General features: G+C 38.2%; 1 protein-coding gene and 2 long non-coding RNA genes across 3 annotated transcripts in view; 2 read left to right on the forward strand and 1 right to left on the reverse strand.

The window, feature by feature from the left end:
• Window positions 1-88: 88 nt before the first annotated feature.
• Window positions 89-12,402, reverse strand: part of prtga (protogenin homolog a (Gallus gallus)) — a 34,702-nt gene continuing 22,388 nt past the window's right edge. The window contains exons 11-19 of the mRNA XM_015043644.1: window positions 6,639-6,734; window positions 6,380-6,566; window positions 5,557-5,684; window positions 5,289-5,459; window positions 2,608-2,787; window positions 2,397-2,520; window positions 2,165-2,306; window positions 1,311-1,433; window positions 89-673 (exon numbers count right to left, since the gene is read on the reverse strand). Of these exons, the coding sequence (XP_014899130.1) occupies window positions 299-673; window positions 1,311-1,433; window positions 2,165-2,306; window positions 2,397-2,520; window positions 2,608-2,787; window positions 5,289-5,459; window positions 5,557-5,684; window positions 6,380-6,566; window positions 6,639-6,734 (1,526 nt within the window). The 3' untranslated portion in view covers window positions 89-298. The remainder of the gene's footprint in view (window positions 674-1,310; window positions 1,434-2,164; window positions 2,307-2,396; window positions 2,521-2,607; window positions 2,788-5,288; window positions 5,460-5,556; window positions 5,685-6,379; window positions 6,567-6,638; window positions 6,735-12,402) is intronic.
• On the forward strand, window positions 559-6,472 carry LOC106954278 (uncharacterized). The gene is made up of 5 exons (XR_001426333.1): window positions 559-646; window positions 4,912-5,020; window positions 5,302-5,447; window positions 5,563-5,706; window positions 6,388-6,472. It is a non-coding gene; the product is annotated as an uncharacterized LOC106954278 (long non-coding RNA).
• Window positions 6,496-8,114, forward strand: LOC106954279 (uncharacterized). The gene is made up of 2 exons (XR_001426334.1): window positions 6,496-6,602; window positions 7,851-8,114. It is a non-coding gene; the product is annotated as an uncharacterized LOC106954279 (long non-coding RNA).

The following is a 12,402-nucleotide window of genomic DNA, read 5'->3' on the forward strand; positions in this document are numbered from 1 at the left end:
TTCTCACTTATATTTTTTCTATTTATATTTTATATCTCTCTTTAGCGATATATATATATATATATATATATATATATATATATATATAGTTATTGATTAATTACTATGTAGTCAGGTAGTAGGCTGATTTTGTTACCTTTTTGTGAACTAATTATCGGCACTCTTTTAGTTTATAATCACCAAATAATCCAGATGTGGCGTAAACATGTAAACCTACTTTTCACCTGCTGTATGATTGAATTACACTCCCTTTCTTCCTGAAATACACTCACACCTACATCCAAACTCGCAGACGCAGCTACACACTGAGTTCACTCTGAGAACTTCTCTGGGCTTCCTGATGACTGCAGCTGGCTTCGACAGACTCCTTCAGCTTGAGGTCAGCGGGACTCTTCTCCAGCAGCTCCCCGCCACGGTCAAAGTCTCCCCCGTCGTCCTCCGTCAGAGACGGCGGGCGGCTGTTGGGACCAGAGTTGGTCAGCTCCGTGTCGTCATGAGAGAAGCGCCCTGAGTCGCCCGTTTCGTGGCTGCCCTCGCTGTTGGATGAGCCTTCTGCATCACCAGGATGACCCAGCAGGTGCTGAAGAGTGGCAGGGTGGTTTGGAGAAAGCTCCTCTTCGTAGGTCAACACGGTGGCGCCAGGCAGGTAAGAGAGTGTGCCGTTTCTTTCGTTCTGCGGCACAGAGAAAGTTTGGTCAAACATTGTGAAAGAGACACTGTAAATAATCCTGACTTAGAGTTTTTCAAACTAAATTGTGGAGCATGTTCAACAAACTAGGGCTGAAATGACTAACTGGATTAATCATGATGATTTGATCACAACAAATTAATGATTAAACATTAACTGGAGTATGCAGACTTGATCATTTGAAAAAAAAAAAAAAAAAAAAAAAAAAAACTATATTCAGAGCAGTATTTAAGCAAAAACTATTTTTTTAACAATAAAAATACCTTTTTTATAAGAATGTTTTAATCAGAACTCATGAAGTGTCCTAGTTTTAGTTTCTTCCAGTTGAAATTCACTAAAGGAATGCTTTATTATTGCGTTTTATGCAATAAAAAAATTATTTCCTAATTTAAAAAAGTTGAATTGTAGAAATTTTATTGTGTTTCTAATTTTGTATAAGTGGTTATTTGAAAAATCTGCATAATTATATATTTGATTAATTGTCAGATTAATTGATTACAAAAATAATCATAATTTGAGAAACCCTCCCTATAAAGTTATGTTTGGCTGTTTTGGACTATTTGAGTCCAATAGTTGCAATTGCAAATACTGATGCAAATTAAAGAGAAGAACTTGAACCTACCTGCACAATTTTCCTATCCTGTTTCACTGCACTTCTAAAGAAAGACCATTTCTTCTTCTTCTTCTTTAAATCTGGGCTGGGCTGAACAGGGCCGTTGGAATTTATGATCAGGCTGGTTCCACCCTTCAGTAAAAAAACAAACATTTTTAATCTAAATGTTACATTAGTCCTGATAATACGGCAACCATGAGGCACAAGGAGGATTTGTTTTTCCTTTCCGCTCCCTTGCAATAATTTGCTGGTGTGGCACAATTGAATACTGGAAGTCTTTCTATTATTTAAGGTTTTTCATGTATGTTAATATATTGTTTGTAAGATATCTGAAGTTTTATATCTTTTTATTTAGGAAATGCACCACAAACCTATGTGCAAAATACAAAAGCAAACAGGCCAAACATGGGCTTTTTATCTCTTTCCATCCCTTTTGAGATGTAAACAGAAACTTTCGGTACGAAAGAAAAAAAACAAAAAAACATCCAAACTATCTGCACTATTTCTGAGTTATTTTCACGGGGTAATAAAACCATCAGTTTTGATTGTTTCTTTATTTTGTTGGTAGTCTGAATGATTATCTCAACCTTTCATAAACAGACATAAACATGCAGTGAATAAATCAACTTTCAATCAGTTTTTGCATCAAAGAGTTAAGAATACACAAACACGTTTTCTCTGAGGCTCTTTAATTGTAAATCAATATTTGTGACTGTAAACAGAATAAGACTGGGGTGTATTTGGTAATTTAATTGCGAGGGAACGCAAAAGAAAAAAAATTCCCCATATGATAATAGAAAGAATTGCAATATTTTTATAAACAACTTCTGATGCATCTGATGTCGGTCAGCAGACTAATTTACCTTTGCATCGATGAAATGAACTCGACTCATCATCGGTACGGTCACTTCGGCCATCTGCACGTCTCCCTCCGGTCCTACATGTATTGCAGCTGCAGCAGACGAGCTTTCCCCGTCTCCGTACGTTTTCACAGCTGATAGTTTCCTGAAAGAAAACAAACAGAAAGCGTGACGCTTTAAGTAGCTGGAAAAATGGAGAAGATAAATGCCCCCAGCATTCAGAGACGCTGCGTACCTGTTTTTGCCCCTGCAGACTATGATGAAAGCACAGATGATGATGCAGGTGAGAGCGATGCAGACGCCCACACTGATCCCTGTCATTGACTTTTGGTCCAGGTGGTAAAAGCCATTAGAAAAACCTGCAGTGGATCACGACGTGAAGTAACAAACCCGGTCTCATTTTCAAAAACCAGCCGTTGTGAGTGTGCCGTGTGGCTTTCACTGACCTGTGGAGTGTGTGGAGCCACTGGAAAGTCCGGCATCATGACCAGAGGAGAGGTCTGCTCTTACCGTCAGCTCCACCACGTCAGAAAACGGCCCGTCGCCCATGTTGTTGGATGCTGAAACTTTTACCAAGTAAACCTGGCCTGGACTCAGGTTCTCCAGCAGCGCCATGGTGATGCTTCCTGTGGTCAGATGTAACACTTTCTGAATAAACAGCTGAAAATGATGTTTTCTTTTTTTGCCCTGTTCATTTACATGTGAGAGTACAGGGCTGCAGCTAATAATCATTTAGTAATCGATTAAAAAAAAACTCATACTGCAGATTTTTCATTCAACCACTTAATCTTATTTTTTATACAATATTAGGAATACTTAAGAAAATGCAAATAAACAAATAATATAATTTCTTTTTTTAAATCTGAAAACATTTTATTGCCAAATACTTTGATCGACTGTAGCAAAAGATCCATCTGCAGCTTTAAAAATACTTGTAACATCAACATGTGAAAAGCTCACCCTGTCCTGCTTGACTTAATGTTAAATCTATTGGCTTATTTATTGTTTACTAATAATCAGCTAGTAGAAGATGTTTAACACAAAATTAATTAGCAGAATTTGAACTTGGTGAAGCTAAAACTCGGCCACTTTAGGAGTTTTAGGTAGAAAATATTTACAGTCAATGACAGTTTCTCAACATAATTGCTAAATTTATATATTTTTGTACAGTTTTGGCTTAATTACTGCTCTGATTGTATTGTTATTTTAGCAAATTGCAAAAAATATACTCCAGCTAATGATTACTTGATTATTTAATTGGTTGACAATTATTTCAGTAATTGATTAATCTGATTAATTGTCTGGGAGAAAATAAGGAGAGTTTAGTCTAAGCACAATTTAACTTTATATGTTGGTCATTAAAAAAAAAAACAGGAGAAAACTGAAAAAACTGACACTTGTTCAATGCTGTCAAAATGCATTCAAGGATTAGAACATGTGCCAAATTTAAATTTTGATATTAAATTTGAAATATTAGGCCAGTCTAAGTGAATAACATAAAGTCATTAAATTAAACTTATCTAAAAAAGTCACTTTTTCTTGTGTTCAATAGAAATTAAAAGAACAGCTTTAAGAACAAAAACACTCTATGACAAAAGCAAATTAGTAATTTTGTTTTCAATTGCAACTATAACGTTTCTGTTTGTGTTAAGCGAACCAGTGTAGAGTTTGATGCTGCGATGCAGCCAAAGTGAATCCTCACTAGACGACCATCTGAGGGTAAAACCTGGAGGTCAGGGGGCATCAGGGCCGCCCACATTCCCTAACCTGGTACCGCCCTGCCTGCTCACCACCAGGGTCCCTGCAGGGGCTTCTGGGAGGTGGATGGGGGAGGAAGGAGGCTTTGTGAACCACTTCACTTCTGACCTCTTGGCCAATGGCAGAGGGGGTTGCTATGAGCTCAGCTTGTGTGTTTCCTGGGGTCATCTACGCTTTAAGAGAAGCTCTACTGCATCACACACCAGACAGCAGGTTTATATTACTAAACTGTGACACTTAAATTATTCCTCTGTACATGGAGCAGCAATGTGTGACTTTAAGGTTTTTATGTTCTGGAAGGATGTCTATCGAAAAAAATAAATAAATCAGTTATCAGGTGAATTTTAATTAAAATAGTAAAAACCAATTAAGGTTAAAAAGAGCAAACATTTTCTTTTTAATCAGATATAACAGCTGTTTTTTAGATGTTAACAGAAAGTCTGAATATTTCTGAGCTGGGCTGCAACTAATGACTATTTTTGTAATCGATTATTCTGGCAATCAGATAAAACAACCACTTTAACCTTTTTTATGCAATTTAGAATTACATAAAAAGATCAGAAATAAACCAACAATTCAATTCCTGTTTTAAAGAAGAAAATAAAAAAATGATTGCTTAAAATGCAATAGCACAGCCTTCCTTTAGTGAATTTAAACCAGATAAAGATTGGGTGAATTTATTTTACAAAGATGTTTTTATCACAAATGTAAAATGTTTATATTTGTTCAGTCTTGGCCTAATTACTGTTCTGAATAGGTTATCTTTCTCAGCAAATATCCTTTATTTCAAATCTGTGCACTCTAGTTACCGATAACTAAATTAATTGATAAATAGTTCAATAATGGATTCATCATGATTAATCCGAATGATCATTTCCTCCCTCTTTCTGAGGTAAAAACAGAGACAGAATTAGTTATTCTATCTACTGTGTATCCATACTTACAAAATATTCATTCATATCTTTTAAATGTGGTTTGCATTTATCTTCCAGCAGGACAACAAACCCTAAACATCCAGCCAGAGCTGAATTGGTACTGTTTAGATCAAATGGTCCAGTCAAAGTCCAGACATCAAACCAACTTAAAATCAGAACTTGAAAGGTGATGTTCACAGACACACCTGATCAGGTGTGACAGCATTTGAGCTATTTCACAAATGTTTAAATCTAGTTTGGAGACAAACTACAAATGTCTGAAGATTCAACTGCAGCAAAACGTGTTTCTACAGAAAAGAAAATGTTGAAAACAGTGCATTCCTTTGCACTTATGTGCTATTTTGTGTCCAATTACATAAAAAACCCAACTGAGGTTTGTGTCTGTGAACAGCTGAAGAGCTGTGAATACTTTCTCCATTTGTTGTCCTCCTCACCTTCTCTTTGCAGGACTTGCCATTCACCAGCAATCCAGGCATTTCGTGAGGCATACAGTATAGTGTAGTGCGTTACGGCCACATTTGGTTCATCTGGGAGTTTCCACGAAACGAGCGCCGTGTCTTCTTCAATCAGCGTCACTTTGATGTTGGAAGGAGGTAATGTTGGAACTGAGAGATAATGGAGGAAAGAACAAACTCAAAATGTGCACCGGTACCATTAGATGAGCAATTTTAGCTTCAAATAATGGCTAAGTTTCAAACTTACCTTCAGGGAAAGTGTTTTGATAGACCACAGGGCTCCAGGGGCTGGAGAGCTGGTCGATATGAAGGCGCACAGCAAATTCATACTTGGTGTTCGGCTCGAGATCACGCACAAGAAGGCTCTGTTCACCTCTGCAGAGAGAAGACATGACAGGTCAGAGAACAACATAAAACCAACTAAATGAAGCGCTTTGCTCAACTGGCTTTGAGCTAAAAGACAGAGGACAAGTTGTAGCTGTAAAATTAATTATTTCTGGCACCATGAGGCCACCACTGATTTTATTCAGATTATAAGCTGGGCCAGCCTGTTTAAAGTGTCCAGGAGATGGAGATGTGGAGCTGTGCAGAGGATGCAGGAACACAAACAGCACATTTATACTTCAGGATTTAAGCTGAAAATGTGAAACAATTCCTCTAGATTCAGACAAAAAGTTCATCAAATTACTGCTGCGTTACACAAAATGGTGATCAGAAAAGCACTAAAAGACATTATCACACAGCTAACAGTAGCTGGATGTCTTGGAAAATTATTTCTGAAAGTTAAAGGGTTACAACTAACAATTATTTTAGCAATCAACTATTTTACCAATTATTTTAATTATTAATCAATTAACTGAATAAAAAATGTATCATATTTGCAAAATTTTCATTAATCACTTTGGCTTATTTTACACAATATTAAAAATACATTAAAACATGTAAACAAAAATAATTTTATTACCCAAAATGCAGTAAAATAGCATTTCTTTAGTGAACAATTATTTTAGTCCTGAAAATAAATAATAAAAAAACCTCAAAGTTGGTTTAATCTTCATGACAGTTCTTACGTTTGCAGGTAGAGGACCAGCGAGGCGTTCTGCAGTCCTACTGGGTTGCAGCGGACGGTGTAGTTCAGTGCATGGCTGGAGGTGAAGGCCGGTCGGCCCCAGAACAGAAACACGGCCGAGGAGCTGTTGGTCCGGGCCTGAACGTTGTGAGGAGGCGGTGGAGGCGGCACGAGGCGATCTCGGACAGCTACCAGAGATTGAGACTGAATTTAGCTAAAGTGAAGTAAGGAAGTCGGAAGTTTTCCAGGTTTGGACTTACAGACACATCCAGGAGTGCTGATGGTCTGATCTGCTTGGTACCCGTCTCCAACAGCGTTGTAAGCCAGCAGCTTGACATGATACTTCCTTCTTGGGTCTGAATTGAGAAACAGTTACAACGTTTAAATGAGTGTAACTCATTCAATATTGGGTTAAAAGTTTAAAAGAGAGCTGGACTGTGTGAGGTCGGTGGGGTTTTCTGGTGTGGTGGGAAAGAGGTGGCCCAGTGGAGCAGATGCTTGGTGATGGGAGTCCTCTGGTCAGTTTAACCCCACAAAGGGCAGCAGAACAGAGGAGCTCTACTATCCATCACCCTGTCAGCTCGGGTCTTTTGATAGCAAATGACAAAGGCTTTTCTCTGGCCTCGGTCAGTGGCCACTTCGACTCGAGGTCTGAATCTGGGGGTCAAACAGAGAGGCAGAATCCCCAGGGAGGGGGCGCTGCAGACGGTCAGCAGCAGTTGTGACCTCCGTGACCACGAAGACCCACTGGCCATCTGACCAAATGAACCTTTTACTCCTCAAACAATGACCAGGCCAGGATTTAAATGCTGTGTACGATTTCACATTTTAAAGGGGTCATGTTGTTCTCCCTGGAACATGTTAGGATACATTTATGGGCTTTACAAACCATGATCGTTATATATGTTTTTTTTTTTTACACAAAATCATTCTTAGATTTTAGTTTGTACAAGTGGTTTCTGAATAGTTAGTCAACAACAAAACACTTGTCTTTTCATTTGTACAGTGCCTAGAGCAGTAAAACCAGCTGACCAAATGTGCTTAAGTTCCGCTCGGGTTGCTAGGTAACAGGGCTGGGCTTGGGTGGGGTTGCTAGGTAACGGCTTAATAATCAGGGATTTTTTTGACATTGTTACATAATAATAGTATTAATAAAATTAAGTAACATATAGAAATAGTTTTAGAAACTGCTCAATTTACAGATACCAAACAAACATTAACTTATTGTGAAAAACAGCTGGGTGTTTTTTTTAGCACTCAGGTTGTTTTTAGAAGAAGTTGAGACCCAAATGGAAGCAAAAACAAAAAAGTGGAAAAAATTAGAATTTCGCAATGTAGGTCCCATTTAAGATTAGGAAAATATTTATTAATTTCACAAAGTTAGTTGGCAAGTTTTGAGAAACACATAAAAAGACACATGACCTCACAGTATTTTCTGTTTAGTAGGAGACAAACATGCCTATCTGTTGCAGTGAGGACATAAGACAAGGAGAAGACAACAGGAGGACGAGCTTGTTTCCATGGAGGCTGAAAAGTTTAGCTAGGGGTGGAGCGGAGCTGCCTGCACCCCCCATGCAGCCCTGAGGAGTTTCACTGAAGCCACAGCAGGGCCAGCAGGTCAGACTGAGATAAAACCGAAGAATTCAGGGAGGTGGGAGTGATATATGAGATGAGAGGTGAGTCCTGCTCTGCAACAGTTAGTTGCAAAGACAATAAAGAGCAGCGGATTAATGAGATGAATGGTTCCTGTGAGTTTTTAAATGCTGAAATTAATCAAAATTGAGCAGAAACAGCATCACTTAAAGCTAAACTCAGAGATTTTGAACGGTATTGACTTCCAGAGTAGCTTTTTTTTTTTTTTTTTTTTTAAGGCTAGACCCCAGTGTCCACCTCTTAACAGGAGGAGGCATTTAAAGCGCACCTCTTCCCAGCTCTACAAATACAATGGGCCTGCCGTAATTATGCGCAAGAGGAGCTCTGAGAGGGGGGAAGCTTTGACATCTGGGCCATGACCTTTGACATGGAATCTGGGCAAGCTAAATCCTGCAAAAGGAGGGGATACACATCTCACTCTGAAAGGGGGGGAGGTCCAGAAGAGGAAGTGAGTGGAAAACCAGGGAATCTCACAAAGAGTGGGAATTAAATTGCTGCTTAAAAAGGGATGTAGCAGCATCCTGACAAGAGACAACTCAGTCAATAGGTCTGTTTTTTTGGCTTCCTGGTGTAAAACCAAAACATTACCATGCGACCAAATACAAAGTTACATCAATATAATCTAGAATAGCCTATTAAACACTGGTTTATTTAAAAACACTAATACAACAACAACAACAAAAAGCACAAAAAATATACCTGCTAATGTTAATTTGAATTTTGACTAAATCAAATGCATAAATACAAATATATAAAGCAAATACAATTTCAAATATCCTGTTATATAGTATGTACCACTGGTGGGTGATATGGACTTTATTTTTATTATGATATTTTGTGGTATTGTGATAACCATCGCAATAACTTTTGTTGTAGCCTTATCGTAAATAAGAACTATTATTTCTTTTTTAGGTCCTGCATTGTTGTGACTGCATAACACAGCAATCATAGCACACAAACGGCAATATTGTTCTTGTAAAACATTTCATGATACTCTTAGCTAAGACACCAGTCTCATAAGAAACTGTCTAAGCTACACACAGTAACTGCATTTAGTCATATTTATTGATACTCTCATTGAACAAATATTAGAGAAAATAATACAAATAACAATGCTGACAATACGGTCAGTTCTAGAGGTCATTAATTGGAATTTATTAAAGCAGCGATATATCAAAATTCTTATGATAAGAAATGTATTACGATAAATGATAAACGACAGGATAAATGCTCACCTCTACTATGTACTCCTTAAATGTCTGCAGAGCTTGCTTTGGGTGCCAGAACTAAAGATGCTCAGACATTTGTATATTGTTGTGTTTGATCCCTTTGCGGTTGCCCCTTTTCTCTTTCCCTCCTTTTACAGATGAAACTTAATTCCTGCTGGCCCCTGAAGTTTTGTTCTGTTGCAAAAAGCCCCCCAGGCCGCAGCAAGCCGGGCCTGAACGGGGGCCATAAATGTCAAGTCCTGCATGAACCCCCACACCACGGCATCCATCATCCTCCCCGCCGCCTCCTCTCTATTGAACTTACTCACACAAATCAACTCTCGGACGTACGCTGACGTACTCACACAACCTTTTAAAATTCTGCCTTTTCGTGCGCTTACAAGTGTTTCTGTACACTTTTTATCAGAGTGAGACGGGATGCAGCATGGCGTGACATAAATCTACATTTGTGCACACAGCGCCGATTGGTGCCAACAGGTATGACGGGTATTTAGGCCTGGGCAGTAAATGCGCCTCCAAGCAGCGTACACATGTGAGGAAGGGTCAAACCACTGAGCCATTTATACCCAGCTGGAACCGCTCCAACACATGCCTGCCTCTCATGGTGAGCTTTTAATCATCGGGACTGTCATAAGCGATAACTGTAAATGGTAGTTGGGGGGGGGACAACGGTCTAGTAGCTGCTGACTCAGCAGAATCCAATACTGCCACAGTTAAAAGTTCAGGGATCAATGGTGCTGGCAGAAAAAAAAGACACAGCCTCTGTGTTTTACACCAAGTGGATTATAGGAAAAGTCATTTACAGAGCAGGGAGATTTAATTTGGAGTGATCACCTGCTGTAAAAGATCAGCCTCAATAAGCCTCAGCAGCCTGCGCTGCTTCAAAGCCACATGATTCAAGTTACCAAGGTCCACACTGTGGTTTATAGTGGAATTAGTCAAATATAAATCTAGCTAGGAGTGCTGCATAAGAAATGTTTTCCAAATGTGCCCTCATCTCTTCAGGAAAAATCACCTCAGCTATCAGGTTAAGACCTCCTCGATTTTAAGATTCATTAACCGATTTTACTTTTGGTTCACCTGCCTTAAACGGTATGAAATTGTTTTTATGTTATTATAGTGAGAAATATAATCTTGGAGATTAATCTTAGCTCAAAGGTTTGGTTCAATTTACTTGTATTGGGCGTAAAATCTACACGAGTTAGGTTAATTTCATGGAAAGCACATTGCACTAATCACCTGGATGTCTTCATAAATAAAAAACATTTTAAGGAAATATGGAAGAACATTTCAGAGGGACATTTTTTATTTCAAAGAAAAGCGTCTTGCTGTTTATTTTGTATAAGTTAAATGTTTAGATAATTAGAGGATGTGGGATGACCACAGGTGTGTGTGTGGTTTTTAAGTAATTTTATTGCGTGAAATCGATGACAACCCTCTAGATTTTCTGTTACTTTAAAAATAATGTGCAACTTTCCAATTTTTCAGCCTTTTTCCCCATTTATTTAGCCAATTTAATGCAAAAGCGCATCCACGTTTTGTCGTACTCAACCAAAATAACATACATTAGATTATGTTTTAACCTTACAACATTGCATATCTTACATTTACATCTGGTTGTACTAAGGGCTGCAGCTCAGAGAGGGAGTTCTCAGACCTGCCTATTGTTTGGGCAACAACTCATTTGGCCAAGGGATGCATTTCCTTTAGGTCCTGGCTAATAAACCCTCTTTGTGGCTCTGAAAGCCAAACACAATGAGACTCTTTGATCTCCGTGCTCCTCAAGCAAAACTGCTCAAAGCAGCCATAAAACACGTGATAAATCAGCCTCCACAGAACAGCTTTCTTCTTTTTAACACACAACACTGCAAGAGTCTTTTAACAAACAGGAACAAAACAACTATTCTCTTCATTTCAGCTACATCTCTGTTATTTATTTAGCCAGTTACTACATTTAAAATGCATTTTACAGTAAGAAAAATATCCAGAAAGCATAATTACATTGGTATAAAACTTAACATATTGAGATACTGCTAGTTTTCTACAGCCTCTTAAGTACATTATGACTCTTGTTAATGATTTTCAGCTATATTTAACACCAGCTGTGATTTACTGTGCCTTCCTGATCTCCTACAATCACAGAGCTTCCTGATTTACAAGTTAGCTGCTGACCAGCTGGCTGACCCCTTTGGCCACAGATGGTCAGATGTCCAGCACACTGGCCAGAGCCCCCGCTCCTCTTTCAAACAAAACACAGAAAATAAATCTGACCCAAAGGGCCAGAAAAGCTCTGATGTGCCCCCAAAGTCTATTCAGCAGCCACAGAAAAGCCCCATGCAGAAATATTGCTCAGAGGTGAAAGGTCAGGGAAGTGGGATGTGGTTCTGTTCTCTCTCTAGACCCAGAGAAACTCTGCTCAACACATGACAAGACTTAAGCCTGTTAATCATTCACAAGTTTGGGTGTCAACAAATGCGACGACTGCTTCTACCTGAATCCAAGACTTTTTCTCAGAATATGAGTAAAGTTGGAGAGAATGTGGAGGGAGATCAAGATGAGGGTAAATTATAAATAAAATCTCTGCTTTTTTTCAACCAGTTCTGATTTTATTTTATTTTTTGCTCTGAAAATGAAAATATTTTCAAAAAGTGGCTTTTATTTCAATCATCCCTTCTTTGAGTTGTATGATGGGATAAGAGGGTCAGGCTAAAATATCTTTTGTTTTAATTACGAGAATAAATTCATAATATTAACAGAATAAAGACACAATTTTACCAGGTGAAAGTCTTAAAATTACGATAGAAAAAAAAAATCTCTTTTAAGAAGAAAAAACATTGGAGAATTGTTGCTTTTTTCATGTTGGAGTTCTCTACTTCTTAATTCTCCACATATTACGACTTTCATATTATTTTGACTTTATTCTAAAAAAAATCCTTAAAAGTCCTCATAAAGTTGATCTGAATTCAAAGTCCAAATAAACAGAGGCTCTAAAAGATGCCTGTCAAACAAGATGGCTGCTCTGAACTATGGAAACCCAACGAGTGCAATGGTGGGGAAAAAAAAAATCTAGATTTACAAAAAATTTAACCTTCAAAGACCAGAGATTTGATTCATTGATAAAATCGATTTAGCTCAATGGTAG

The sequence above is a fragment of the Poecilia latipinna genome, unplaced genomic scaffold (assembly GCF_001443285.1).
Source record: "Poecilia latipinna isolate Pla-1442-1.1 unplaced genomic scaffold, P_latipinna-1.0 Scaffold643, whole genome shotgun sequence".
In the NCBI taxonomy this organism is placed as follows: Eukaryota; Metazoa; Chordata; class Actinopteri; order Cyprinodontiformes; family Poeciliidae; genus Poecilia; species Poecilia latipinna.